This window comes from Phocoena sinus, chromosome 8 (genome assembly GCF_008692025.1).
Source record: "Phocoena sinus isolate mPhoSin1 chromosome 8, mPhoSin1.pri, whole genome shotgun sequence".
Lineage (NCBI taxonomy): Eukaryota > Metazoa > Chordata > Mammalia > Artiodactyla > Phocoenidae > Phocoena > Phocoena sinus.
Window position 1 is genome coordinate 95,465,354 of NC_045770.1, and position 25,202 is coordinate 95,490,555.

At 47.5% G+C, this 25,202-nt stretch overlaps 1 protein-coding gene across 2 annotated transcripts in view; it reads left to right on the top strand.

The window, feature by feature from the left end:
* Window positions 1-25,202, top strand: part of PRDM11 (PR/SET domain 11) — an 81,362-nt gene that overhangs the window by 35,683 nt on the left and 20,477 nt on the right. For both annotated transcript variants that reach the window (XM_032641418.1, XM_032641419.1), the window contains exon 5: window positions 22,756-22,823. In XM_032641418.1, coding sequence (XP_032497309.1) covers window positions 22,756-22,823 — 68 coding nt within the window. The remainder of the gene's footprint in view (window positions 1-22,755; window positions 22,824-25,202) is intronic.

A 25,202-nucleotide genomic window follows, 5' to 3' on the forward strand; every position in this document is an offset into this window, starting at 1 on the left:
AGAGCGGCGAGAATTGGCAGGAGAGGGAGGTGGGAGCCAGATCATGCTGTGTTTCATAGGCCATGACAAGTGCATCCTTCATCCTGTGGGTCGGGGGAAGCCATCGGAACGTTTCAAGCAGAGGTGTGACATGGTGGGTTGCGGAATGGAGAATTGGGATTCTAGGTAAAAGGCTGGAGTGGGAGTTCACATCTGGAAAGATGGTGGCTTAAACTCAAGTGCTAAAGGTGGGCACGTCTGAGAGAGATTTAGCGGGGAGAATCCCTTAGATTCGTTGATAGACAGGATGTGAAGGTGAGGAAGAGGGATTTTCAGATTCGAAAATTATCAGTGATGACTTTCAGGCACCAAACTTGACCACAGATAGGAGGACATGGGACAGTAGAGAGAGGCAGGCTGGGGGTAGGAAGATGATTCATTTATCTTTAAATAAACACCTCTTGAAGGTCTGCTTTGTGTCAAGCACTGGGCTGGCTCTGGGGACGCAATGGTGGACCAGATCAGACATCAGTCCTGCCCTCATAGAATTTACTGTGGGGAAGATGGAAGAAATGAAAGAATAAGATAAGCATCAATAAATGTAACATTATGGGGCTTCCCTGGTGGCGCAGTGGTTGAGAGTCCGCCTGCCGATGCAGGGGACACAGGTTCGTGCCCCGGTCCAGGAAGATCCCACATGCCGCGAAGCGGCTGGGCCCGTGAGCCATGGCCGCTGAGCCTGCGCGTCCGGAGCCTGTGCTCCGCAGCGGGAGAGGCCACAACAGTGAGAGGCCCGCGTACCGCACAAATAAATAAATAAATAAATAAAAATAAATGTAACATTATGGCTCTGAAAGGTAACGGAGAGACAGTGGGGCTAGGAGAAAAGTGATCGACCAAGGGATTTGATGGGGCCAGGAGTCGGGGAAGGCTTCCTAACAGTTGAGCTGTGATTGAAGGAAGAGAATTCCCACCGGGTGATGAATGGTGAGGGGCATCAAGACGGATGGAGCACTATGAGCAAAGGTCCTGTGGCAGAAGAGAGCACGGTACGTTTGAGCAACTGGGAGGTCAGTGTGCCTGGAGTGCAGCAAACATGGGCCTGGAAGAGACAGCGGCTGGGTCATGTAGGGCCCAGTGGGCCAAACTGGGACTTCCGTTCTCCATTTTAAGAACAGCAAAAAGCTTTCATTCATGTTTTGAAAGGGTGACTTTGGCTGCAGGCTGGAGAACTGATGGGGTGGAGGCACTGGTCAAGAATGGACGTCTGCACCCCAGTCGGAGGACTGTGTTTGTTCTTGAAGTCGGTGACGGTGGAGGGTTGAGCTAGGGTGGGGCAGAGACATGGAGACAAGCGAACTGGTTTGTGAACTACTTCAGAGATGAAAGAGATTTGACTTGGGAAGAGACCCATTGTCCCAAGTAAGGGAGAGGGAAGTGTCGTGAACAACTCCTGCAGTGTTCCTTTCCCTACAGGTCAGGAATGGTGAATTTCTGTGAGAAGTGGGGAATGCCAGAAGGGGACTGGGTTGAGGGGAAGATCCTGATTTCGGTTTGGGGCTTGTTGAGTTTGGAGTGATGCCTTGGATATCTTATTGAGTGATGCCAAGATATCCAAGTAGTGATATCAACTAGGCAGCTTTATATATATGGGTTCAGAGCTTGGAAAGGGCGACTGGAGATGTTACTTCATGAGTCACCTGTGCATAGGTGATCCGTGGGGCCAGAGGGCTGGAGGGCAGCCCCCAGGGAGAACGGGCTGAGCGAGAGGTGCAGCAGCCTAAGGACTAAGCTTTGAGGAACTTCAACGGTGAGCGGCCCAGCAGGGGAGCTCGATCCTGCAGGGGAGCCAGAGCAAGAGTGGCCTGAGGTGGGAAGGCCAGAATGTCCAACAATGTCCAACTCTGCTGAGAAGCCAAGCAAGAGAAGGGCTCGAAAGCATTTACTGGATTTAGTGCCAGGGAAGTCATTGGTGACTTTAGCAAGAGCTGTTACTATAAGCCAGTGGTTGTCAACCTGGGGCAATTTATACCCCCCGCCCCCTTTCTGGAGTAGTTGGAAATGTCTGGATGGTTTTTTTTTTTGCCATCACAACTTAAGATGGAGATATGCTACTGGCATCTAGAAGTAAGAGGCCAGGGATGCTGCTAAACCTTTTATAATACATAGGACAGCCTCCTACAACAAAGAATGATCTGGCCTCAGTTGTCAACGGTACCAGGGCTGAGAAATCCTGCAGAAGAGTAATGAGATGGGAACCTCATTAGAATGGAGGTGACTGGTATAGTCACTTCTCAGAAGTTTGATTAGAAATAAGTGGAGGAGAGAGACAGGAAGGGTGATGGCTGAGGGAAGACTGGGGTCAAGGGAGTTTGCTAATGAGACATTAACTTCCTTAAAAAACCCAGTGGAGGGAGTCCTGCTGAAGAAATGATTGAATATACAGTAGAGATAAGGCGTGATGGGTAAGCTTTTATATTACCTAAGAAGGTTCACATGGAGACACTGGTTGTAGAAAGGAGGTGGGCCAACATTTTGTCTGTCCCTGGAGGGATATCCTAAAGATTTGGAGCAGGTGAAGGGAGGTGACTATAGTAGGCCAAACAATGGCTCTCCAAAGATGGCCATGTCCAGATCCCTGGAACTTGTGAATGTGTTATATGGTAAAAGGAACTTTGCACACGTGATCAAGTTAAGGACCTTGAGATGGAGAAATTATCTTGGCTTATTGGGGTGGGCCCACTGCAGTTACAAGCATCTTTATGAGAGGGAGGCAGGAGAGTTAGAGTCAGAAAGAAAAGATTGGAAGACCCTATGCTGCTGGCCTTGAAGATGGAGAAGGAGCTAAGGCCTGCAGAGTCTACAAAAGGCCAGGAAACAGTCTTCCCTCAAGCCACCTGAAAAAAACTGAGCCCTGCCAACACCTTGATTTTAGGATTCCTTACTTCCAGAAAAGGAAGACAATAAATTTGTGTTGTTTTAAGCCACCGTGTTTGTGGCCATTTGTTACAGCAGTAGTAGGGCACTAATCCAGTGGGCTTGTGTTTGGGGGCACATCTGCTAAAATGTGCAGAGAGGTGGTAGCCTGAGACTGAGGAGAAGGCGAGTTCAGGTTGGGATGGGTAGAGATGGAGGTGCCCTCGAGATGCCCAGGTGGCGCTGTCCCGAGGCACGTCGGTGTGTGTGGGTCAGCAGCCGAGGGCAGACGCCTGGGTATGGAGGGAAAACCAAGCATATAAATATATGCAGCTGAAGCCCTGGGAAGGGTTGAGCGGTGGGGTCAGTGCTGCAGAGGGCGAGAAGCTTGAGGATCGAGAGCCCATTGGCACACAGGTCTTGGTGTCCTTGGCAGGGGCAGTTTCACGGGTGGAAGCCACATTGCCGTGGATTGAGATGTGAGTGGGAGGTGAGGAGGGGCAGCCAGCAAGGGTGATTGGCTGTTTTCAAAGTCTGGCTGCTCATTGAGCAATTATTATATGCCAGGTGTATACCACATTCTCCCTCAAAACAGTCCCACAGGTGGAGGTGGCTGCCCTTCTCGTTCAGATAAGGGAACCCGGGACTGAAGAGGTCAAGCAAGCAGCCCCAACTTCCGTAGCTGGTACCTGTCAGACCTTGGGTTCCTTCAAAGACAGCATCCCTCCATGATGCCTGGGGCTTTAAGGAGTTCCATCGTGGGGAGACATGCGTAAGGAGGGGGAGCAGTGAATGTGGTTATGTGTCCAAATTCAATCTATCCTCACAGACACAGAGCAACTCCCATGCACTGGGCACTGAGCAGGAAGTTCTGGAGGTAACACAAATACAAGAAGTTTGCTCTCTGTTTTTTGTTTTTTGGGGTTTTTTTTGCGGTACGCGGGCCTCTCACCACTGTGGCCTCTCCCGTTGCGGAGCACAGGCTCTGGACACGCAGGCTCAGCGGCCATGGCTCACGGGCCCAGCATGTGGGATCCTCCCGGACCAGGGCACGAACCCGCGTCCCCTGCATCGGCAGGCGGACTCTCAACCACTGCGCCACCAGGGAAGCCCTGCTCTCTGTTTTTACAGAGCCTTCGGTTCAGCCACAGGGAGCGGGGACTGAGGTAGATGGGAAGGCAGGAGGCCTATTCCCAACCCAGAGTTTTGCTGGTGATTGTGGTGCTGCAGTAGGCTGTAGGGGTAGGCAGAAGGGGAGTTGGTTTTGGCTGGGCAAATTGGGGATGGGTTTTGAAGGATGGGTAGGAGTTCAGCAGAGGAGGCTGATGCCTTCTCAGCCTGCAGGAAAATCTCAGGGGAGAAAAATCTAGCGTCATGCCCAGGGAAGGGCTAGTAGGGTCCCCTTCTTTCCCATCAGAGTCTACCCTTTGGGACAGCCCAGCCGGGAAAGGTTGGAGTCTCTAAAGCAGATAGCTTCCCCAGGTTCGTGGCCTGGCATGGGTCCAGGTCTGGAGAAAAGGGATAATAGGAAGCTCTGGAGTTTGCAGCGTGGTCATAGACCAGCTCCATCTGTTCGTGGCCTGTCGTTCAGGGGCAGGGCCAGAGGCAGCAATGTTGCTTCCTTGGAGGTTCCTTCCACGGGCCTCTGAGCTGTGGCATACTCATGGGTGCAGGGACAGTATGGCTGGAGGTTGCAGGACCACGTGGAGGCTTCGACCTTTGTGATGCAGAGAAGTGAGAGGCGTTGAAACCTGTGTGTGTGTGTGTGTGTGTGTGTGTGTGTGTGTGTGTGTGTGTGTGTGTCTGTGTGTCTGTCCTCAGTTGGGGCCTCAGCTGGGGAAAAGCAGGAATGAGGAACGGCTCTGCCTGCTCAGATGATGGGTTGGCTGAACGGTGCGAGAGGGGGAAAGGTGGGCTGAACGACGGCCCTGACTTTGGACCAGGATCCGGAAACTCCACATCCTAAATAAACTGCATTCATCTGTCAAATCCTGTCCCAAAGCTATACTTGTCTGTGCTTGACCTTCTGCCTGCCTTCCAGAGCTCTGGCCTCCGTCCAACACAACACATTTCCTTCCATCACTCAGTATATAGAGTCCCCTCCAGCAGAAACGATGGTGGTGCTATAAGGATAAGCATAGCCGTTAATGCTTATTGAGTGCCTACTACGTGTCTGGGTCTGTACTCAGCACTTCACAGGATGATCTCATTTGATCCTCGCGATGCCCCTGTGAAGCAGGTAGTGTTCTATCCATTGCACAGCTGAGAAAACTGAGGCCTGGAGAGGATGAGTCATTCTGCACAAAGCTAAACGGCTAGTGAGTAGCTGAGCCGGGGTTCAAACCTGGGCAGTGTGCCTCCAGAACCCACCTTCTCATTCGGCCTCCTGGTCCTCTCCACCTCCCTTACTTGTCGGGCCTATGCCTACATCCTGGCCTTGGTCGACTCTGTTCCACTCATCCTTCCTGCCCAGTACAAGGTCCCTCTCCACATCCCCTCAACCTGGAGGAAAGCTGGTCCCACTGCGTACAGTGTGCTGCAGGGACGGGGCCCGGGTTGGGATGCACCAAACGGCCATTTCCACTTTGCATCTCTCCTTCATGGCCTGGCCTCCTTGGAAGGAGTTTTGCTCTCACTTCTGACTGTTTAGAAAAGAAATTCCCCTTCCTCTGCTTACTCATCTCACTGGAAATCATAGACTCCATAAGTCATTGCCAAGGTTGCCAGGCTGCCCCCAGGCACTGCAGGCCAGAGACGATGCTGCAGGCATGAGATGCTTGGGGAGCGCCAGGCAGCCATATGGTTTGGTAAGAGGCAGAGAAAGAGGAGGCCAGCACAGGGTTTCTGTTTCAGCTTTTCACTGAGACCCAGTCCGGTTCCAGAAGGGATTTAGGGCAGCCTAGCAGCATATATCAAATATAACATGATAGCATATTAAAACTGAGAGAGAGAGAAGAAAGAAAAACAAGGGTGGAGACCCTAAATGGAGCCAGGAATGAGGCTAAAAATGCATACCATAATGACCTGTGTGTGCACTTTTAGCTATAGAAGGTCCCAATCCGGCAGCCACTGGGGAAAGGCAAGCCTGCTTAGCTACCAGTACTTTCTGGCCATAACTCGAGAAGTCCCAGGTAGCTCCCGAGGAGGTCTCCTTTTCTGGGTAGAGACTGGATGGGAGATTTCCCAGGCCTCCTTATAAAGAAGACACTGTGTGGTTGGGATTGTTCCCCCGCAGTCAGCCAGCCTCTCTGCCTGCCAGGCTCCTACTGTTCTGGGGAGAAGCAGACGTGAAATGGGGTTTCACCGTTTTCCATTTCAGCTTCCATCGTAAAAATGGAGATTTATTTTAAAACTTGCAATTGGATGTGCAAAAGCTCATGACGCCCTCCAGAACAGAGTCTGAGAAATCCCGAGTAGCTGGGATAGGTGAAGTGTGAGCAGACAGTTGCAACAGTGCAAGATGTCAGGGGGAGCAGGGGGTGGGGTGGGGCTCAGAGAAGGGAAGAACAAGGGGCTGGTCCAGGAAGGAAAGAAGGCCCATTTGAAACAGGTTGGGCTTCTGTGTGTGAGTGAGAGAGTCTGAGCAAGTGAGTTTCATGCTTATTTGTTAATTTCTATTAACTCTTTATTCTGAAAATTCCAAACTCTGCAGAAGTATGAGACCAGTATGATCAACAGACACACCCCCTGCATCTAGATTCGCCCGCTGCTAACATTTTATAACAATTGCGTCAGTCTCTCTCCATATATCTACCTATCGGCACGTGCACGCACACGCACACACACACATTCTTTTTCGTTGGGTTTTTCTAAACTGTTTGAGGCGTAGTTCCAGACATCAGGCTTCATGGGCTATGCGGTGTCTGTCATCGCTACCCAGCTCTGCCTTTGTGCCATGAAAGCAGCCGGAGACAGCACATGAATGCATGAGCGTTGCTGGGTTCCAATAAAGCTTTATTTGTAAGCACTGACATGTGAATTTCATATAAGTTCAAATGAAATTTGAGTTTCACAAGTTTTGAAAATCAAACAAATGAAATTATACGAAGAAAAAATTTTTTCAATTATTAAAAAAACAACAAGCAAAACCACACTTAGCTCACAGGCTGTATAAAAATAAATGAGGAGCTGGATTTGACCTGCCGGCAGTAGTTTGCTGACCCCTGTCCTGTATAATCACAATATAATTATTATATTCAGGAAATTTAACCATGGATACAGTACTGTCTCAACTACAATCCATATTCAGATTTTCCCAATTGCCTTGCGTAACGGCCTTGGTAGTTTTCCCTCCATTCAGGACCCGCTCAAGCATCACACATTGCATTTACTTGTCATGTCTCATTAGTCTCCTTTATTCTAGAACAGTTTCCCTGCATTGTGTTTTCTCTTTCACGATATTGCTGCTTTGGAAGAGTTCAGGACAGTTGTTTGTAGAACGTTCCACAGTTTAGATTTGTCTGATTGTTTCCTCATGATAGATTCAGATTATAGATTTTTTGGCACAGAGGGTGTTTTGTCTTTCGCACTGCAGATAGCAGGAACACGTGATGTCCGTTTGTCTTCTCTTTAACCCAGTGCTTTTAGCAACTATTGGTGATTCTTGCCCGTATCAATTATTTTTCATGGTCCAAAATGATTTGTAACCATTCCTTCTATACTTATGACTTGACATTCTTCTGTTAGGAAAAAAAGTGCTCAACTTTCTCCCCCACCCCATTCCTTAAAGTTATTTTTAGTATCAGTATGGACTCAAGGATTCTTTTTTTTCTTCAGTGTATTCTAGTCCATTCCCGTCATTGTTCATTTTGAGCTTTAAATTGCCCTAGATTTGGCCAACAGGAACCCGTTCAGACTGGCTTCTTGTCCTTCTTTTAGTATTTCCTTACTTCCTGTGCAAAGAAGTTCTTTTTTTTTTTTTTTTCCATGCCACGTGGCATGCAGGTTCTTTAGTTCCCTGGCCAGAGATCGAACCCGTGCCTCCTGCAGTGGAAGCTCAGAGTCTTAACCACTGGACTGCCAGAGAAGTCCCAAAGAAGATGTTCTAGCCATCTCTCTTAGGAGCTCTAATTTGCTTTAGTGAGAAATGGTATTTAGAATTCAAATCTCTGGACACTAGGTGTGTGCATTGCTCCTGGGGTGTCCTTGCTTCTAAGCCTGAACTAGGTTTTGAGGGATGTGTTGAAGTGAGTGGCCAACAGAGTCAGGAAATGAGGGAACACGGAATCACAAGCAGTGGGCATAGCATGTGCAAAGGCCCAGGGACACATGTGTAAGTTGAGGTGCAGAATGGTAATGGGGTATAGCAGAGGTACAGGATGTGCTTAGAAGGAAAAGTGGAAGATGATGCTAGAAAAAAGTTGCTTTTCTCATGTTCTAAGATGTTATGGATCTTCAAACACTATTGATTCAATATCAGCTTTTCCAGGAATAAAAATATGTACCTCAACCCTAAGATTCCTCTTAATATCAGAAGCATTAAATGGCTTGGCTTGTATAACTTTTATAAATGCTGGTAGTTTGGTTACTGGATCATGAACCAAACCAAAGATATCCCCCCGCCCAACCCCAAATATAATATGGTAGTGAACTAGTTTTGGCTGGAACTGAGTCTGTAATTCTCACACTCTATTATATGGAACAAAAATAAAGCATGAAAAACTATTCTGAACTCTTCTGAATTTTCACTATAAGCCGGCTTCTAACTTGACCTTCAACATTCCTTGTCTCCTCAGCACTTCCACTGCAGTTGTGTTTCGCACTCTTGTTATATTGAGGCCACTTTTAAAAATATATGTATATATTTTACTATAGTTACTGTGCTGTACATTACATACCCAGGAGTAATTTATTTTGACCACCTTTCCTGCATTTTGACAACACCCCACCTCCCGCCTCTGGCAATAACCCGTTTTCTGTATCTATGAGTTCAGGGTTTGTTTGCTTGTTGTTTTAGATTCCACATATAAGTGCGATCGTACGGCATTTGTCTTGATCTCACTTATTTGTCTTAGCACAATGCCTTCAAGGCCCATCCATGCCATTGCACATGGCAGGATTTCCTTCCTTTTTATGGCTGAAAAATATTCCTTTGTATATCTATCCACATATTCTTTATCCATTCATCTGTTGATGGGCACTTAGGTTGTTTCCATTTCTTGGCTGTTATAAATAATGCTGCAGTGAACATGGGGGTGTAGATATCTTTTTGTGTTAAGTTTCCATCGGTTAAATACCCAGAAGTGGAATTAGTGGATCATATGGCAGTTCTATTTTTCATTTTTTAAGGAGCCTCCATACTGGTTTCCATAGTGGCTGCACCAATTTACATTCCCAAAACAGTGCTCAAGGGTTCCCTTTTCTCCACATCCTCGTCAACACTTGTTATTTCTTGTCTTTTTGGTGAAAGCCATTCTGAGAGGTGTGAACTGGTGTCTCGTTGTGGTTTTAATTGCATTTCCCTGATGACTGGTGATGTTGAGCATCTTTGCATGTGCACTTTGGTCAGGTGTCTGACTTTTATTCTTTATGGGGTCCCAGTGTTACATTAATTTTATTCTAAAGTTACTTTAAAAGGTTTAAACATAAAAAACTAGATAAACACATTTCTTATAGCTTTTAAACAACTATAAAACCGAGACAGACTTAAAAATATAAAATGAACAGAACTATACAAACCAACGTAATTCAAATGAACAAAATCAATGTCCTGTGTTGGATAATGTTTTACTGAAACTAACGTGCTGTTTATAGGGTGAATACTACTTAGACACAGCTTCTTCCGCATTTGACATGCCTGTGCTTTTGTGTGCCACGTGACACTTTTCTTTGTTTGTCTCTATTTAAAACACTGGGAAATCTTTCATTAATGCAACTGCCACGATGTTTCTTAGTCTTTGCCAGAATGCATCATTTACATATTAAACTTGGTATCTGTTCTTTTTGCATCGGCTCATGGCAAGTAGTCATAATTGGTGTTGTACAGTCAGCTGTTACGATGGGACAAGCAGTGGAATAGAATGGAGCTCTGTAAACTTTTTGTGTTAAGGGGCCAGATAGTAAGTATTTTAGGCTTTGTGGCCCATACAGTGTCTGTCACACTACTCAATCCTGCCACTGCAGTATGAGAGCAGCCGGAGGTGTGTGCGTTCTAGTAAGACTTTGTTTATGGAGACTGAAATGTGAATTCCGTAATTTTCACATGATGAAATAGTCTTCTTTTGATTTATTTTCAACCATTTGGAAATGTACAAACCATTCTTAGCTGGTGGGCTGTACAAAACAATTGGGGGTTGCTGGATTAAGCCTGCAGGCCCGGTTTGCTGCCCCCTGGCGTATAGAACAACCATCGTTGAGCCCTGCTCGGGTATCTGCTGGTTGATTGCAGACCCTCATTGATTCTGGTGTGTCCACTGGTTCCCTGCGGTTGGGCTGGTTAAGTTGGGCTTGGCTGCTCACCGGGGGCCAAGTCCGCTCCAAGTGTGTCTGTTCTGGGCCCAGACTGAAGAGGCGGAGGCTCCCTGGGGAAGCTCTTCTCATCCCGGAGGCAAGCCCACCCTCACAAGCGCGTTTCAAGCCCGTGTCTGCATCATGCGTGTTAACACCCCATTGGCCAAATAAGTCACGTGGCTGAACCCAAGGTCAAGGAGTGAAGAAGTATGGGCCACCTGTAAGACAGAGTCTAGTGCCGAGTCACACGGCCAGGGTGATAGGGAGGGGCGAGAGCTGCGCCAAGAATTCAGTCTACCGCGGGTGCCGACTCAGTCACAAGCGCAATACTCTTTTTAAATTTTTTTTTTGGCTGCGCTATAGGGCTTGCGGGATCTTCGTTCCCAGGTCAGGGATCTAACCCAGGCCCCCTGCGGTGGAAGCGTGGAGTTTTAACCACTGGACCACCAGGGAGTTTCCACAAGCACAGTACCCTTGTGGGGCAGAAATCTCACGGGGATTCCCATGTATTGATTTTTTTTTTTTTTAAGGAAAACATTGAATTAAACATTCTTAGAACTTTTGGATCTTGAGAACATGTCCAAAGACCCGACTTTGAGAAACACTCATCTCTAGTGAACTTTCTGGCTTTAATAACAGGGGTTTGGGGGTTTCCTGGTGTTTGAAAATTCCTCCAGGAGAAGTCTTGTCTGATTTATACTCCCAGAGCCAAATTCAGCACCACTTAAACCCCGGTGGGTCCTCAGCAAATGCTAGTTAGGGTTGGTGGGCAAGCGTCATAATAATAGCAACAACAATTGCTGTTGTTCGTTGGGCACTGAAGGATCTGTGTGTCTTAATTCTTGTATCCTCACAACCGTTCTGTGGGATAGGTATTATCATCCCCCTTTTACAGACTGGGAAACTGGGGCTTAAAGGGCCAGGTTACATGAGGCCATGCAGTGTGGAAGCAGGTCTCCGAACCAAAGCTTGAGCTCCTAATCTCCAACCCTGAATGTGACTGTCTAGATGCCCACGTGACATCTGTCGGTCTTCCCACTGCCACCGACACACCTTTTTCTCTGGGGAAGGCTTTTCAAGCCAGTGACATAAGGTCGTTTCCTTTTCCTTGTCTGACTGCTGTTGATGAAGATTTGGCAGATGTTTTAAACTGCTTTATTGAGATGGAAGTCATGTACTGTACGATTCACCCATTTAAAGCGTGTCATTCAATGGTCTTTAGTATGTGCCCAGCCGTGTGCAGCATCACCACAGTCGATTTTAGTACATTTTCATCACCTCAAGAAGTAACTCCATCCTTTAGCTGTTACCCGCCTCTTCCCTTCTTTCCCTTCCAGCCCTAGGCATCCACTCCTCTACTCTTTGTCTCTATCGATTTCCCTATTCTGGACTTTTCATGTGAACGAAATCAATCATATACTATGTGGTCTTCTGTGACCAGCTTCTTTCACGTGGCTTAACGTTTTCAAGGCGTGTGTCCGCGTTGTGACAGGTATCATTCCTTTTTATGGCCGAATAATATTCTACTGTGTGGATATACCACATTTTGTTTATCTGTGCATTCTTGCGTGGACAGTTAGGTTGTCTCCACCTTTTGGCTATTATGAATAATGCTGCTGTAAACACTTGTGTACAAGTTTCTGTGTAGACATATGTTTTCCCATCTCTTGTGTCTGTGCTTCAGAATGGAACTGTTGGGTCATATGGGAACTCTATGTTTTATTGTTTGAGGAGCTGCCAGACTGTTTCCGGAGTGACTGGACCGTTTTACATTCCCACCAACAGTATATGAGGGCTCTGATTTCTCTCTTCTGATTTCCAACATTTACTGTTACCTGCCTTTTTTTTCTTTCTTTCTTTTTTTGCGGTACGCGGGCCTCTCACTGCCGTGGCCTCTCCCGTTGCGGAGCACAGGCTCCGGACGCGCAGGCTCAGCGGCCATGGCTCACGGGCCCAGCCGCTCCGCGGCATGTGGGTTCTTCCCAGACCGGGGCACGAACCCGTGTCCCCTGCATCGGCAGGCGGACTCTCAACCACTGCGCCACCAGGGAAGCCCCGTTACCTGCCTTTTTGATTCTAACCATCCTAGTAGGTGTGAAGCAATATCTCCTTGTGGGCCTTTGGGTTTTTTCTCTGCTTTTTTCTGTCTCTTGTCCATTTCACTGGTTATTAGGGAGAGTTGCCCATGATGGGTGTACAGGTTGTGTTCTGAATAACCCCACGGGGTGAGTTTCACACCCGCCCTGTCACCACCTCCCTCTGCCTTGTTAATCAGGAAGAGCTTGCATGTCTGTAGCGTGATGTATAAAGTTTGTTGCTCGCTAATTTCTCTCCGACAGCATGCCTATTCTTATTTGCATTTTTGCTGCCTCCCAGATGGGCACATTCTCCTGGCTATCTCCCCCACCCTTGCCCCAAGACCCTCATGTCAGGCATAATGAAGAGACAGGATTCAGGCCAGTTTCCTGACCCCGCTCCTCAAGTCCTGGTCCAAGGGCTCATTTCATCAGTTTCACCAACAGCCAGATTTATTACCAAGGAGAGTGAGGCTGAGTGTGTTCAGGGTAGAGGGTGGTCGTTCCTGTGGGTGCCTTTTCCAGACAGAGCAGAGGGACTTGGGAAAGGAAGAGCTGTCTGCATTGGTGACAGGGCTCTGGACTCACGTTCCTCCCACTTGAAAGAAGCGTGTTTCGGGGCTGGTCACCGTTTTCTCTGAGCTCTAGTTTTCTTATCCATCAAATGGGGGTGCACAATCTAATGGAACGTACCCCATGAGTTGCTATTATTCATGCTTGTCGCGTGCCTGGTGTGTAGTAGGTGATGAGCGCGTTGCAGCTGTGTTATCTCCAGTTAGCTTCACGTGGGTTTCAGGACCGGCTGGGGGTGATGAGTGAAATTACAGTTGTAAAACCTGGATGCGGAATTTGGGATTGTATGTAAACATGCCTCATTTACCAGGTCTCCAGGGCCTTTTTGAAATTTGATAAATAGAATAAGGAAAGGAAGTACGTACAGTTGTCCCTCAGAATCGGCGGGGATTGGTTCCAGGGGCCTCCATGGACACCCAAATCCATGGGTGCTCAAGTCCCTTCTATAAAATGGTGCAGTGTTTGCATACGACCTACACATATCCTCCTATTTTAAATCATCTCTAGAATACTTATAATACCTAATACAATGTAAATGCTATGTAAATTGTTGTAAATAGTTTCTGGTGTGTGGCAAATTTAAATTTTGCTTTTTGGAACTTCTGGAAAAAAGTTTTAAAAATAGTTTTGATCCTTGGTTGGTTGAATCCACGGGTGTGGAACCCGCAGATACATAGCGCTGATTGTACTAATTCCGTCATCAGTTAAATGGTGGTGCGGGAGGTGTGGGGCTGCGTTAGATCATGGTTCTTGAGCCTTCTTGAGTCACCTAGGGGGTTATACTCATATGCTCATATACTCATATACCTAAGGGGTTATACTTATATACTCATATACTCATATACCTAGGGGGTTATACTCATGTACTCATATGCCTAGGGGGTTATACTCATATACTCATATACCTAGGGGGTTGTACTCGTATACCTAGGGGGTTATACTCATATACCTAGGAGGTTATACTCATATATGTTCATAAAATGCTATGCATATTTTAAGGGACTGCTCCCCATTCTCCTGGCCGAAGTCCATCCATAGACACCAAGTTAGGAACCCAGACCCTGAATAATCTCAGAGGCCCCCTTTCAATTTAAGCGTTCTTCATTCCGTGTTTCTGGGCATAGCAGGAGCCAGAGTTCAAGTTCAGGCCGGCCTCTTTATCTCTCTCCGTTTCAGCTAGCCAGCCTGGGAAGTGGCCCGGGACTGAGGTGATGCCGCCTGCCTCCTGGGCTTCTGGGAGGAGCATCTGAGACATGTGAAAGAGCTTTGTCAACTGTCAGTGGCTTCACAAATCGTTTTTGTAACCGCTTTGCTCTAAGAGGAGTTGCAGAGCTGAAAATCAGAACGTTTTATGGATTCATTGGGTTCCTGGAAAGTTGCAGGCAAATCAGGTTTTTAAAAATCCAGTCTTGCCAGCACCTGGTCATGGCACCATCTAGAGGAGTCCAACAGTGAATCCTCGATTGTGGCAGACGTTCTGCCGCAAAGCAGAAGGCTCCTCCCTGTTAAAATGCCGACCTTCGCATCGGTATGCGAAAGATAATGATTTGCTCAAACCAGCAGCAAAGCTGGAAGTCCACCGGAGAGGGCCCCAGGACACGATCCTGGTTGATTCTGATGAGGTCATTCGGGGGAGCCTGGGGTGACATCCATCACTCTGCAGAGCGCTTAAGAGCAAGGGCTGTACCTGCAGAGGCTAAACTCTAGCTGCCCCACACATTTCCTTTGTGGCCTCAGGCAAGTTGCCTACTGGGTCTGAACCTCAGTTTCCTAGTCTGTAAAATGGAGACAAGAGTTGTAGCTACCTTCACAGAGTTGTGAGAATTCGTGAGATCAGAGTCCTTGGCGCAGTAAAATTGCTCCATCGATGGCAGCGGGTGATGTTTTATTATTGATGTCTCTGTTAATTATTACCGTGGTCAGAAATAGTGTTCTAGTCCACATTGACCCATGCTTGACCCAGGGAGCCAAACCTTGTGTTTTTTTATATTATTTTCTGAGGATCTGTCCACATAGCATCATAAAATTCTTAGAATTTTATACGTCATTTAGGACAGACTTCCACTCAGTGGGGAAATTCTTTCTTCCGCTTCCCTGACAATGAGTCATCCTGCTACTGCTTAAATACTCCCAGTAACAAGAAACTCACCACCTCACAAGGCTTCTTGTTCCATGGCAGGACGGTTCTGCATGTTAGAACATGTATCTTAGGACCGTTCTGCATGCATAGCCCTTGCGCCGAGTTCAGGCCTGTGTCCTCTAAGTGGTCCTGGTTTTGCCTGCCCTCCCCCACACTGTGGTCCTTCCCACATTTGATGATGGATCTGCTTTCTCTAGCCTCTTCTTCTCCAGTCTAAGGGACCCTCTTACCATGCAGGTCGTCCTTCTCTGGTCAGGCCCAGGTTATCAAAGTCCTTCTCACATCACAGTGTTCAGAGTCTGGGCTGGTCCAGGAAGTGCTGGGTTCAGAAGGGCCAAGGAATCGACCTTGAAGGATGAGGCAAAGGAGGATGCTGGGAAACCAGTGTTCTTGGGCTTGGTCCCGAGCATATGGCCCCGACCGGGCCTTCGTGGACCATCTCAGTCGCAGGACTTGAGGCCCACAGCCCGCTGTCTACTCGGATGGCAGGGCTAATGAGTAACACGTGATGTGCTCTAAATACCCTCCGTGATCCTGCGCGCCCCTGCTTCCTCCACCTAGAACCCCCTCGCCCTCTTCTTCTCCAAGACTGCACCCTCTGAGAAAGTCCTTCGCTGACCACCAGGTACAGGGCTCCAGCTCTGCGCTCCCGTGTTCCACAGAATTCCCCACCACACTGCTGACCACACGACAGCACAGTGGCCTCTCTTCTGCATCCCCTGGACTGTGAGTTTTGTGAGAGCAAAGACATTGTCTTCCCAGATCACCATTTTATCCCCAGAGCCTGTCACTGTAGCTGCTCCCTTGGTGATGTCTGCTGAATGAATGAATGCTCGATTGGAGAAAATCCTGACTGACAGGGACGATAAGCCAAGAAACATCCCTCAGCAAACCTGGAGATCTTAGGGGGATCTGAAGCCGGCAACAGAGACCTTAGGCAGCTCCTGTGTCCCTCACGGCTCCCACGCAGGCCTCTCGGCCCAGCTGAAGCTGCAAAAAGTCTGATTACAACTACTGTTGACCCCTACCACCCAGAATTAATCATAACGAACATTTGGTCCCTTTAATAATCACCATGACGATCACAGTGCTAATAGAGACCTCTTATGGAGTGCCTCCAAATCAGTCATTATGGCAGTGCTGCAAGGTTGGTTTTTACCCCTTTTTACAGGGGAGGAAACTGAAGCCTGACCAGGGAAGTCACTTGCCCAAGACTACTCAGCTTGTCAGTGGCGACGCTGAGACTCTAGCCGATTCCTCGGGCTCCGTGACTCTCACTACCCACTAGGTGCTCTTGCTACTGGCTGCGGGACCTACAGATGCTTCTCTTTTCCCCGCAGAGAGAAAGGAGCAATCTGAAAATGATAAGGAAGCGTGATTAGTATCATGATAAAGTACAGGGTTCCCTGAGATGCCAGGGGAAGGTCCCTGTAGACTGGGGTGTCTTCTGGGGAGATTGCCAGGGGAGGGGAAGCCTGAGCTGCATGTTTTCTCTTTTTTTGTCTGAGAGTTTTAAGCCACGGAGACAGTATAGTCTTGTAGCTAGACAAACAGAGCAAAAGCCTCATCCTCCTTCCCTCTGCCCTCCCCTCTAGAGGTAACCAGAGGTGAGAGTTTGAAACGCATCTCCCAGGCTGTCTATGCACATACAAACGTACGGAGTGATGTGCTAGCAAATATTGCTGCTTGCTGACGGTTGTACAGCAGGATACATGTGCCAGTTTTCTTGATGTCAAGGCTCCCAGCATGGCTGGTTTCAAGCTGCCAACATGAAGGCATTAAGTGAGTAGCTGGGAAGAGGTATATCATGACAGTTATTCTATAGTATTTCTACCATGCGGTTACGGTAGATGCCAGTACCCTCGAGAACATTGATATTGTAAAATATAGTAAAATAATTAGGAAACTTTGGGTATATATTACCTTTGTAAAAATAGAATGTATTGACTTGTAAGTTTATATAACTTAATGTTTAACGGTGGCTGCGTTTCACAACTGGTTCATGAGATTCTGGAAAATCGCGCACTCGGCGCTCGTTAGCCAGTACGAGCCAGCTCCAGCACGCCACTCATTTCCTTTATACTCAAGTATTAACAGTGTACACTTTGGCTCTTCATCCAATCCTTCATTCATTCAACCAGTATTCTACCGTGTGCCGTGCCCCGTGTTAGGAACCGGGGCCAGGCCACTGTCATGAGCAGATAGCCATGCACTTGGCCGTCACCAGCTTACGGTCTAAAGAGAAGGCAGTCAGTTACCACATTGGCAAGCAGACAAACCCTGCAATTGGGTCTCTAAAAGGAAGCAACAGGACAGTGTTATAGAGATAATACTGAGAGAGGCATGTGGAGGTCAGGGTGTGGAAGGGGAGAACCTACCTGAGGCTCAGGTCAAGAAAACCTTCTTCTGAGGAAGTGACAGAAGCCGAGACCCAAAAGATAGGAAGGGACCAGCCGTGCGAAACTTAGAAGACGTTGCCAAAGTGATAATACCTTCAGTTGGGTGTCATTTCTGTAAACTGTACAAACATGCAAAATGGTTCCGTACGTTGTTTTTAGAAGAAATCCTTGTATAGTGAAATTGAGAAGGTTCCCTTCCAGCTTCAGGACGGAGAGAGGGTGGGAAAGAGAATGAATTGGAGGCAGAGATGGTCTTCAACAACATCTATGTATTTTCCTGAAGCAAGAGGAGACAGAGGTCCGGGACAGAAATGGCTGGTGGTCATTGTTTTTGGCTCTCACTGATGGGTACAAGGTGGTCAGTTACATTACTCTTTATTATAATTTCTGAATGCTTGAGATATTTCATGAATATCATTTTTTTTAAGAGTGGGGAAAAGAGGTGGCAGGCAGCGTGAAGTCTCACTCTTACAGCATTGTGGCTGCAGAAAAGTGAAGGGGGAGAGAGAGGCCTGAGAGAAGTCGGGAGGTAGGCAGGGACCAGGTCGTACAAGCCTTCAAGGCAGTGAACCTAAGTATGAATTTTATTTTAAGTACAGTGTATGCCTTCTGGAGCTGGTGGGTGACATGATCTAATTTACATTAATAGATTCCTCTGGCTGCTTTGAGGAGAATCAGTGGAGAGTTAAAAATGGTATCAGGGAGGTTAGCAGGGACCTCTTGTAGTTGTCTGGAGGAGAGCTGATGATGGCAGGAAGCAGTGGAGACAGGAGCAGTTTTGAAATTTGGTTTGGAGGACTTGCTGAGGGATTAGATATGTGGGGGTCAAGAGAGGGGGGCATGACCCCTATGTTCACAGCAGCACTATTTGCAATAGCCAAGACATGGAAGCAACCTAAATGTTCATCGACGGATGAATGGAGAGAGAAGATGTGGTACATGTACACAATGGAATATTACTCAGCCATAAAAAAGAATGAAATAATGCTATTTGCAGCAAAATGGATGGAGATTATGATACTAAGCAAAAGTAAGTCAGAAAGAGAAAGACAAATACCATATGATATCACTTATATGTGGAATCTAAATAAACGACACAAACGCACATACCTACAAAACAAAAACAGACTCACAGCTATAGAGAACAGACTTGTGGTTGCCAAGGGGGAGGGGAGGTGGGGGAGGGAAGGATTGGGAGTTTGGGATTAGCAGATGCAGACTATTATATATAGGATGGATAAACAACAAGGTCCTACTGTATATTACAGGGAACTATATTCAGTCTCCTGTGATAAACCATAATGGAAAAGAATATGAAAAAGAATATATGTATGTACAACTGAATCCCTTTGCTGTACAGCAGAAACTAACACAACATTGTAAATCAACTATACTTCAATAAAATTTTAAAAAGAGGGAGGCATGAAGGATGACTTTCCTTTTTTTTTTTTTTTCCTTTTTTTTTTTTTAGCAGCTCTATGGAGATATAATTCACATACTGTACAGTTCATTCATTTAAAGTGTTACGATTCACTGGGGTTTGGTCGGGATGACTTTCTGAAACCTGAGTGGATGGTGGTTCCAAATACTGTGATGGGGAAAATGAGAGGAACAGACTTGGGGGCGGAGCCTGAGGTGAGTGAGCAGCCAGTGAGATATCCAAGGGGGCGTGTCACATGGGAAATCAGATATTCACACCTGGGGCTTGAGATGAAAATCTGTGAGTAATGAACAGATTGAGAGTGTGGAAATGGATGTGAATGTCCAGAGAAAGCATAGGTAAAGAAGATGTGTGTGGAGGGGGCACGAGGGCTTACAATTCAGATGGACTGAGGGTTCACAGTTTGAGGCCCAGCCAAAAAAAAAAAGAGAAGAAAAAGAAAAAAAAAAATGAGAGAGAGAGAGAAGGAGAGAAACATGAAGTGATCACAGAACTGAAAACAAAGGCCCGTAGGGCTCTAGTCTAGTGCAATCAGTTTTAGCTCCTGTAGGGTACTATGAAATAGAAGTGCCCCAGGTGAGGTGGAGAGGGGAGCCAGGTTGACTGCTTCAAATGAGAAAAAGCAAGAGGTAGGCAGACAAACTCCTACTCAAGATGAGCCTCTGGACCAAACCTCCAGAACTAATGAAGAAAACTAATGTTACAAAGACAGCCTTCAGAAACAATGACAAATGAATTCACTCTAATTAAAATAAAAATAGTAGCATATTCTGAAAATGAATTTAAAATAGCTAAGATCTGAATCAGGAGTAGGTTTGACTGTGAGTCACTGAGATTCAAAATAACAGTGGCTCGAGCAAAACAGGAATTAAGTTTTCTTCTATGAATACCTTCTGAGCCTGTATTAAGTCCTCAGGAATCAAGCTTGATCCAGCTAATCACTGTCTCAATGCTCGGATTATAGCCTCATAGTCCAAGTTGATAGCTAGAGCTCCGGCCATTACATCTGCATTCCAGGCAGCAGGATAGTAGAAGCGCATATATCGGCTGTATTTTTTTTTTTAAGGAATTTTGCCTTTTTAAAAAATTTTTATTTATTTATTTATTTATGGCTGTGTTGGCTCTTCATTTCTGTGCGAGGGCTTGCTCTAGTTGCGGCAAGTGGGGGCCACTCCTCATTGCGGTGCGCGGGCCTCTCACTGTCGCGGCCTCTCTTGTTACGGAGCACAGGCTCCAGACGCGCAGGCTCGGTAATTGCGGCTCACGGGGCTAGTCGCTCCACGGCATGCGGGATCTTCCCAGACCAGGGCTCGAACCCGTGTCCCCTGCATTGGCAGGCAGACTCTCAACCACTGCGCCACCAGGGAAGCCCTATCAGCTGTATTTTAAAGATGTTTTCAGGAAGATGACACATGACACTTCCACCTACATTCTATTGGCCAGAACTTAGCCAGAGGAGAAGCCAAGAAATGTATTCTGTTATTACAGGTAGCCAGGTATTCGGTTATAATCCAGGGGTTCTGTTACTGTGGATGAAAGGGATAATAGATAATTAACACTCACAGCCTTAGGATCTTCAAAGAAATAAAGTAAGGATAACATCCATTAAGAAGAAAAAGACAGTGAGTTTTTATTTGTTTGTTTGAATTTAAAGCCTCTGCTCTTAGAAAGACACCACCAAAAGAGTGAATAAACAAGCCATAGACTAGGAGAAAACATTTGTAAGACATATGCCTGATAAAGGACTTGTATCCAAAATATATTTTTTAAAAACTCCCAAAACTCAACAACAAGAAAAAACCCCACTATTTAAAAAATGGGCCAAAGATTTGAATAGACCCTTCACCAGAGAAGACAATGCAGCTGACAAATGAGTGCACAAAAAGATATTCAGTATCATTAGTCATCAGAGAAATGCACATTAAAACCACAATGAGATACTGCTTCATACGCATCAAAATGGCTAAAATGAAAAAGCCTGTCCATACCAAGTATGTGAGGATGTGAGTCGACTGGAAATCCCGCACACAGCTGGTGGGCATGTAAAATGGTGCAACCACTTTGGAAAACAGTTTAGCAGTTTCTTAAAAGTTAGACATATTCTTACCATGTGTCCCAGCAATTCCACTACTAATTATTTGCCTAAGAGCAATTAAAGCATATGTGTCTATACAAAGATTTATTAGTGCTGTCTCTTAGCAGCTTTATTTGTAATGGCCAAAAACTAGACACAACCCAAATGTCCATCAATAAGGAGATTAAAAAAAAAAAAAAAATAGTGGCACATCCAAACAGTGGAATACTACTCACCAATACAGAGAAATAAACTCTGATACACACATCAGTAGGAACAAATCTCAAAATAATTGTGCTGAGTGAAGGTAGACATGCCTTCCATTTGATTCTACTTGTGTAAAGTCTTGAAAACTGCAAAGTAATTTATGGTGACAGAAAGTAGCTTACTATTTGCCTGTGGACTGGGAAAGGGAGATGTGCAGAGAAGCAGGAGGGAGGGATTACAGGGGCCCTGAAGAAGTTCTTAGGGGTGATGGATATGTTTGTTATCTTGATTGTGATATATACATTTGTCAAAATGTATCAAATGTTATATTATATGTTAATTATACTTCAATAAAGCTGTTAGAAGAAGGAACACAACATTATGAAACAAAAAAGAGGCAGAATAAGAAAAAATGGGTATGAAAAAGAACCAATTGAAATCCTGGGAATGAAAAATATTCATTGCGTTAAAAGTAGTCATTTAAAATGGAAGGAAAAAATAAAATAAAAAGGAAGGCCAGAAAGAAAGGAAAAACCTCAGCAGACAGATAAACTCTGGACCAGACAAAGTCAAAGAGAGAATGAGTGAATTGGAAGAGAGTTCTGAGAAATTTTCTGAGAGCATCACGCAGAAAGACAAAGAGGGAAAATTATGAAAGAGCAGTTGTAAGACATGGAGAATAGATTGGGCTCCTACCATATCTGTTTAATAGAAATTCTGCTGGAAGAGACTGGAGAAAACGACTGAGAAGCCCTACTCAAAAGCACAATAGCTCAGAATTTCCCAGAATTGAAATAAGTTCTTATCAAGTAACGTGCTTGACCAGTAATGAGGAGAATTTTAAAAAGTAGATCTCCATTTCAAAACCACATAGTGAAACTGCAGAAAATCAAGAATACAGGGGAAGTCTTAAAATTTACTACAGACAGATGATGCATGAAAGAACAACACTAGACTAACAGTAGGTTGCTTAAGCGCCTATGGCAGCCTTTTTGGTAGTCTTTATTTGTTGGAAGAAAATAAAGTTCATCCGTCTAGAATTCCGTATCCAGCTCAACTCTGATGCGAAAGTGATGATGAAATAAAGACAGTTTTATAGAAGATGAAGGGGCCCATCGCAAACCCTGAGGCTCTTGAACATTTGGAGGCTGGGGAGAGGAGAAGCCCTCCGAAATCACATATGCCTAGTCACCCAGTGCCAGCCTCTGTCTCCCACAGAAACCACAGAGAGAGGGGAAGGACTGAATTTAGCTGCTGGTGCAACGCGGTGCTATTGGGAATGCCACTCGTTGGCCATGTTGCTGGGTATTCCATCGAGATAGAGGTGGGAGATGGGATTCCTGCTGCAGCTCAGGGGTCAGTCCTGCAGCGGTGGGGGCATTGCAGTGGGAGAGCACGGGAAGGTTCTGTGTGCTGTCCTTGGGCCCTCGTCTGGAGAGGAGTCCAGAGACACGAGAGCCCCCTCGAGGATGCCCATTCTAGACTCTCTCTCTGTCTTCCAGATTGTGGACAAGAACAACCGCTACAAGTCCATTGATGGGTCAGATGAGACTAAAGCCAACTGGATGAGGTGAGTCCTGCTGTCTGCTGATTTCCCGGGAGCCTTGCCCGAACTCTGGAAAGGAGGCCAAGGGAGCATGTTGGGCTTTTAGGGTCTCCAGTGGTAGAGGTCCCTGAGGCCCCGGGACTGCTCTTTGCAGGGACGTGTCTAGCTCTGGGGGACCAACCCTCCAGCTCCCACAGGCTCTCTCAGGGGGCTCTGGAGGAGGCCTGTGGCCAGACCAGTCATTTACTGGGACACCCTTGTCAGTGTTTCTAGAGGCCCTAGGCCCCAGGCTCCTGACAGCATTCCCATGGCGGGGGGGCGGGGGGGGGGGGACGTGTCCCTGCCACAGGACTATGACACCTCTCACAGGCAGACTCCGGCTGGAGGGGTGCAGGAATCATCCCAGTGCAGCCCCCAGCCATCGTTTAAAAGCCCCCCAGAGAAAAGGGCACAGTCTCTAGCTCAGTTTTCGATTGCTAGACTGGTTTTGTCCATTGCTTGGGACAGAAGTTTGCGCCAGAAGAATCCTTCACGGCCAGCCAGAGAGAGCAGGGGACTGGTCCAGGGTCACCCAGAGGCGGCCGAGCTGAGCTCGGGACCGAGGGCACTCCTTTGGGTTCTGTGCTGCTGGCCTGTGTGGTGTGCTGGGGGGCCCTGCCTGGTGGGGTCAGCCAGCAGTGTGGGAGGTCGGGCTTGCCTCATCGTCTCTTTGGTGGCCTCTCTCTGGGATTCAGGAGCTGTGACGGGGGTTAGGAGCTGGGTTGGGAGGGAAGGGAGGCCTCAGAGGGCTGGACCCAGGGGCAGAACCGCGCCGTGGATCAGGCCCACTGTCGGTGTTTGTGCAGTTCTGTGCCCCGTGGGGCTGGGGGCTGGGGGCTGGGAGGTGGAGGAGAGATTGTGCTTGGAGGGAGGGCAGTTAGGGCCTCGCTAAGAGGGAGGTTGCTGGATTTAAACCCTGAGACGTGCCAAGCAAATGAGGAGAAATTGGTTTGAGGTGGGGAGGCCGTGGTAAGCTCTCCAGTCCCCTTCCCCGGTGCCCCACTGCCCACATGGGCTCCCACCTGAGGCCCGCTGATGTGTGGGCTGCAGCTTGCACTGTCCGGGGCGCTTAAGGATTCACCCTCTTATTTGTCGGGGCCACTGTCCTCATCGTCATTTAACAGGTGCAGAAGCAGAGGCACCGAGGGACAGGCGGGCCCCAGCCTTGTGCTGTGGGGACAGGCACCCACTCCTCAGCCCCCTTTCACAGCATCGGGTCAGCCATGCCCTGAAACTGGCTCCAAGAAGGGGGATGGGCACCTCTGCTCTCTTCTTCTCCCCGACCGCCGGGTGCGGGTCAGCTTAGCACGTGCAACTCACCACCCATTCCTGAGCACCTGTGGCGAGTCAGAGCCTGTACTGGGTGCCCTAGATGGATGGGCCCAGCCCTGCCCCCCTGGCCCTCCCAGGACTCACACCTTCCGCCGTGGAAATTGCTTTTTCTAATAAGGCTGTTTGATGGAGGCACGGACAATGCGCTGGGAGGGCTCAGATGAAAGCAGGGGTGGGGAGGGCCTTTGAGCTGGGCCTTCAAAGGGGCTGGGGTTTCATTTGAGGACATTGTGAGCAAAGACTCAGAAGTGGGAAGTGGGGACCAGGTGTCCGGCAGGTCGTCAGATGGGCTGCATGGCCCAGACCCCTGGCCTGTAGCTCTGGTCTGGCTCTATGCAAGCAAAGGATAGTGTGTTTGAGTGAAGTCTGGGTCAGACCTTTCTGCACTGAAGCTTTGGCCGGGACAAGGCTTTACTGTAACCGCAAAGAAGGGGATTCATCACCTGTACGAACTGAGTGGACATCTAGCACCCAGCGATTCTGACTTAATCAGGCTGGGGCTGAGCCCAGGACACTGGTAGTTTGTAAAGCTCTCCGGAGTGATTCTGACGCGCCGCTGCTGTTGAGAACCACTGCTCTGTTCTGCTCTCCGCGCTACAGTGCCGAACTGAGGCCCAGAGCAGGGCAGGGCCTTGCAGAACAGAACAGATCACGCAGTCAGTGGCAGAACATCTCTGAACGTCTAGGCCGGTGTTCTTTCTGCTTGTACACAAGGGACCAGGCACAGCATGGCTTCCTGGGCCTTGTGTGGGGTGGGTTCCGCCACCGCTATCTTGCTGGCCTGGGATCTATCATGTTCCTGCTCCAAGACCCATTCTGATCCAAGGTGGCGCCAGGGTTGTCACAGATGGTGGGCCCTCATCTCATTAGAGATTCAAGGAGTAGGTTGGGTTTGGGTGTATGGTTTGTTGCCAGGGAGATGGCCTTCTTCTGGTGGTAGTTGGAGTGAGGGGAAAGCCAGTTCATCCTGGGAGCCCTCCTTTCCCCTTCAGGTATGGCTTCCGCTGGTACAGCGCCTCCTAATTTTCAGAC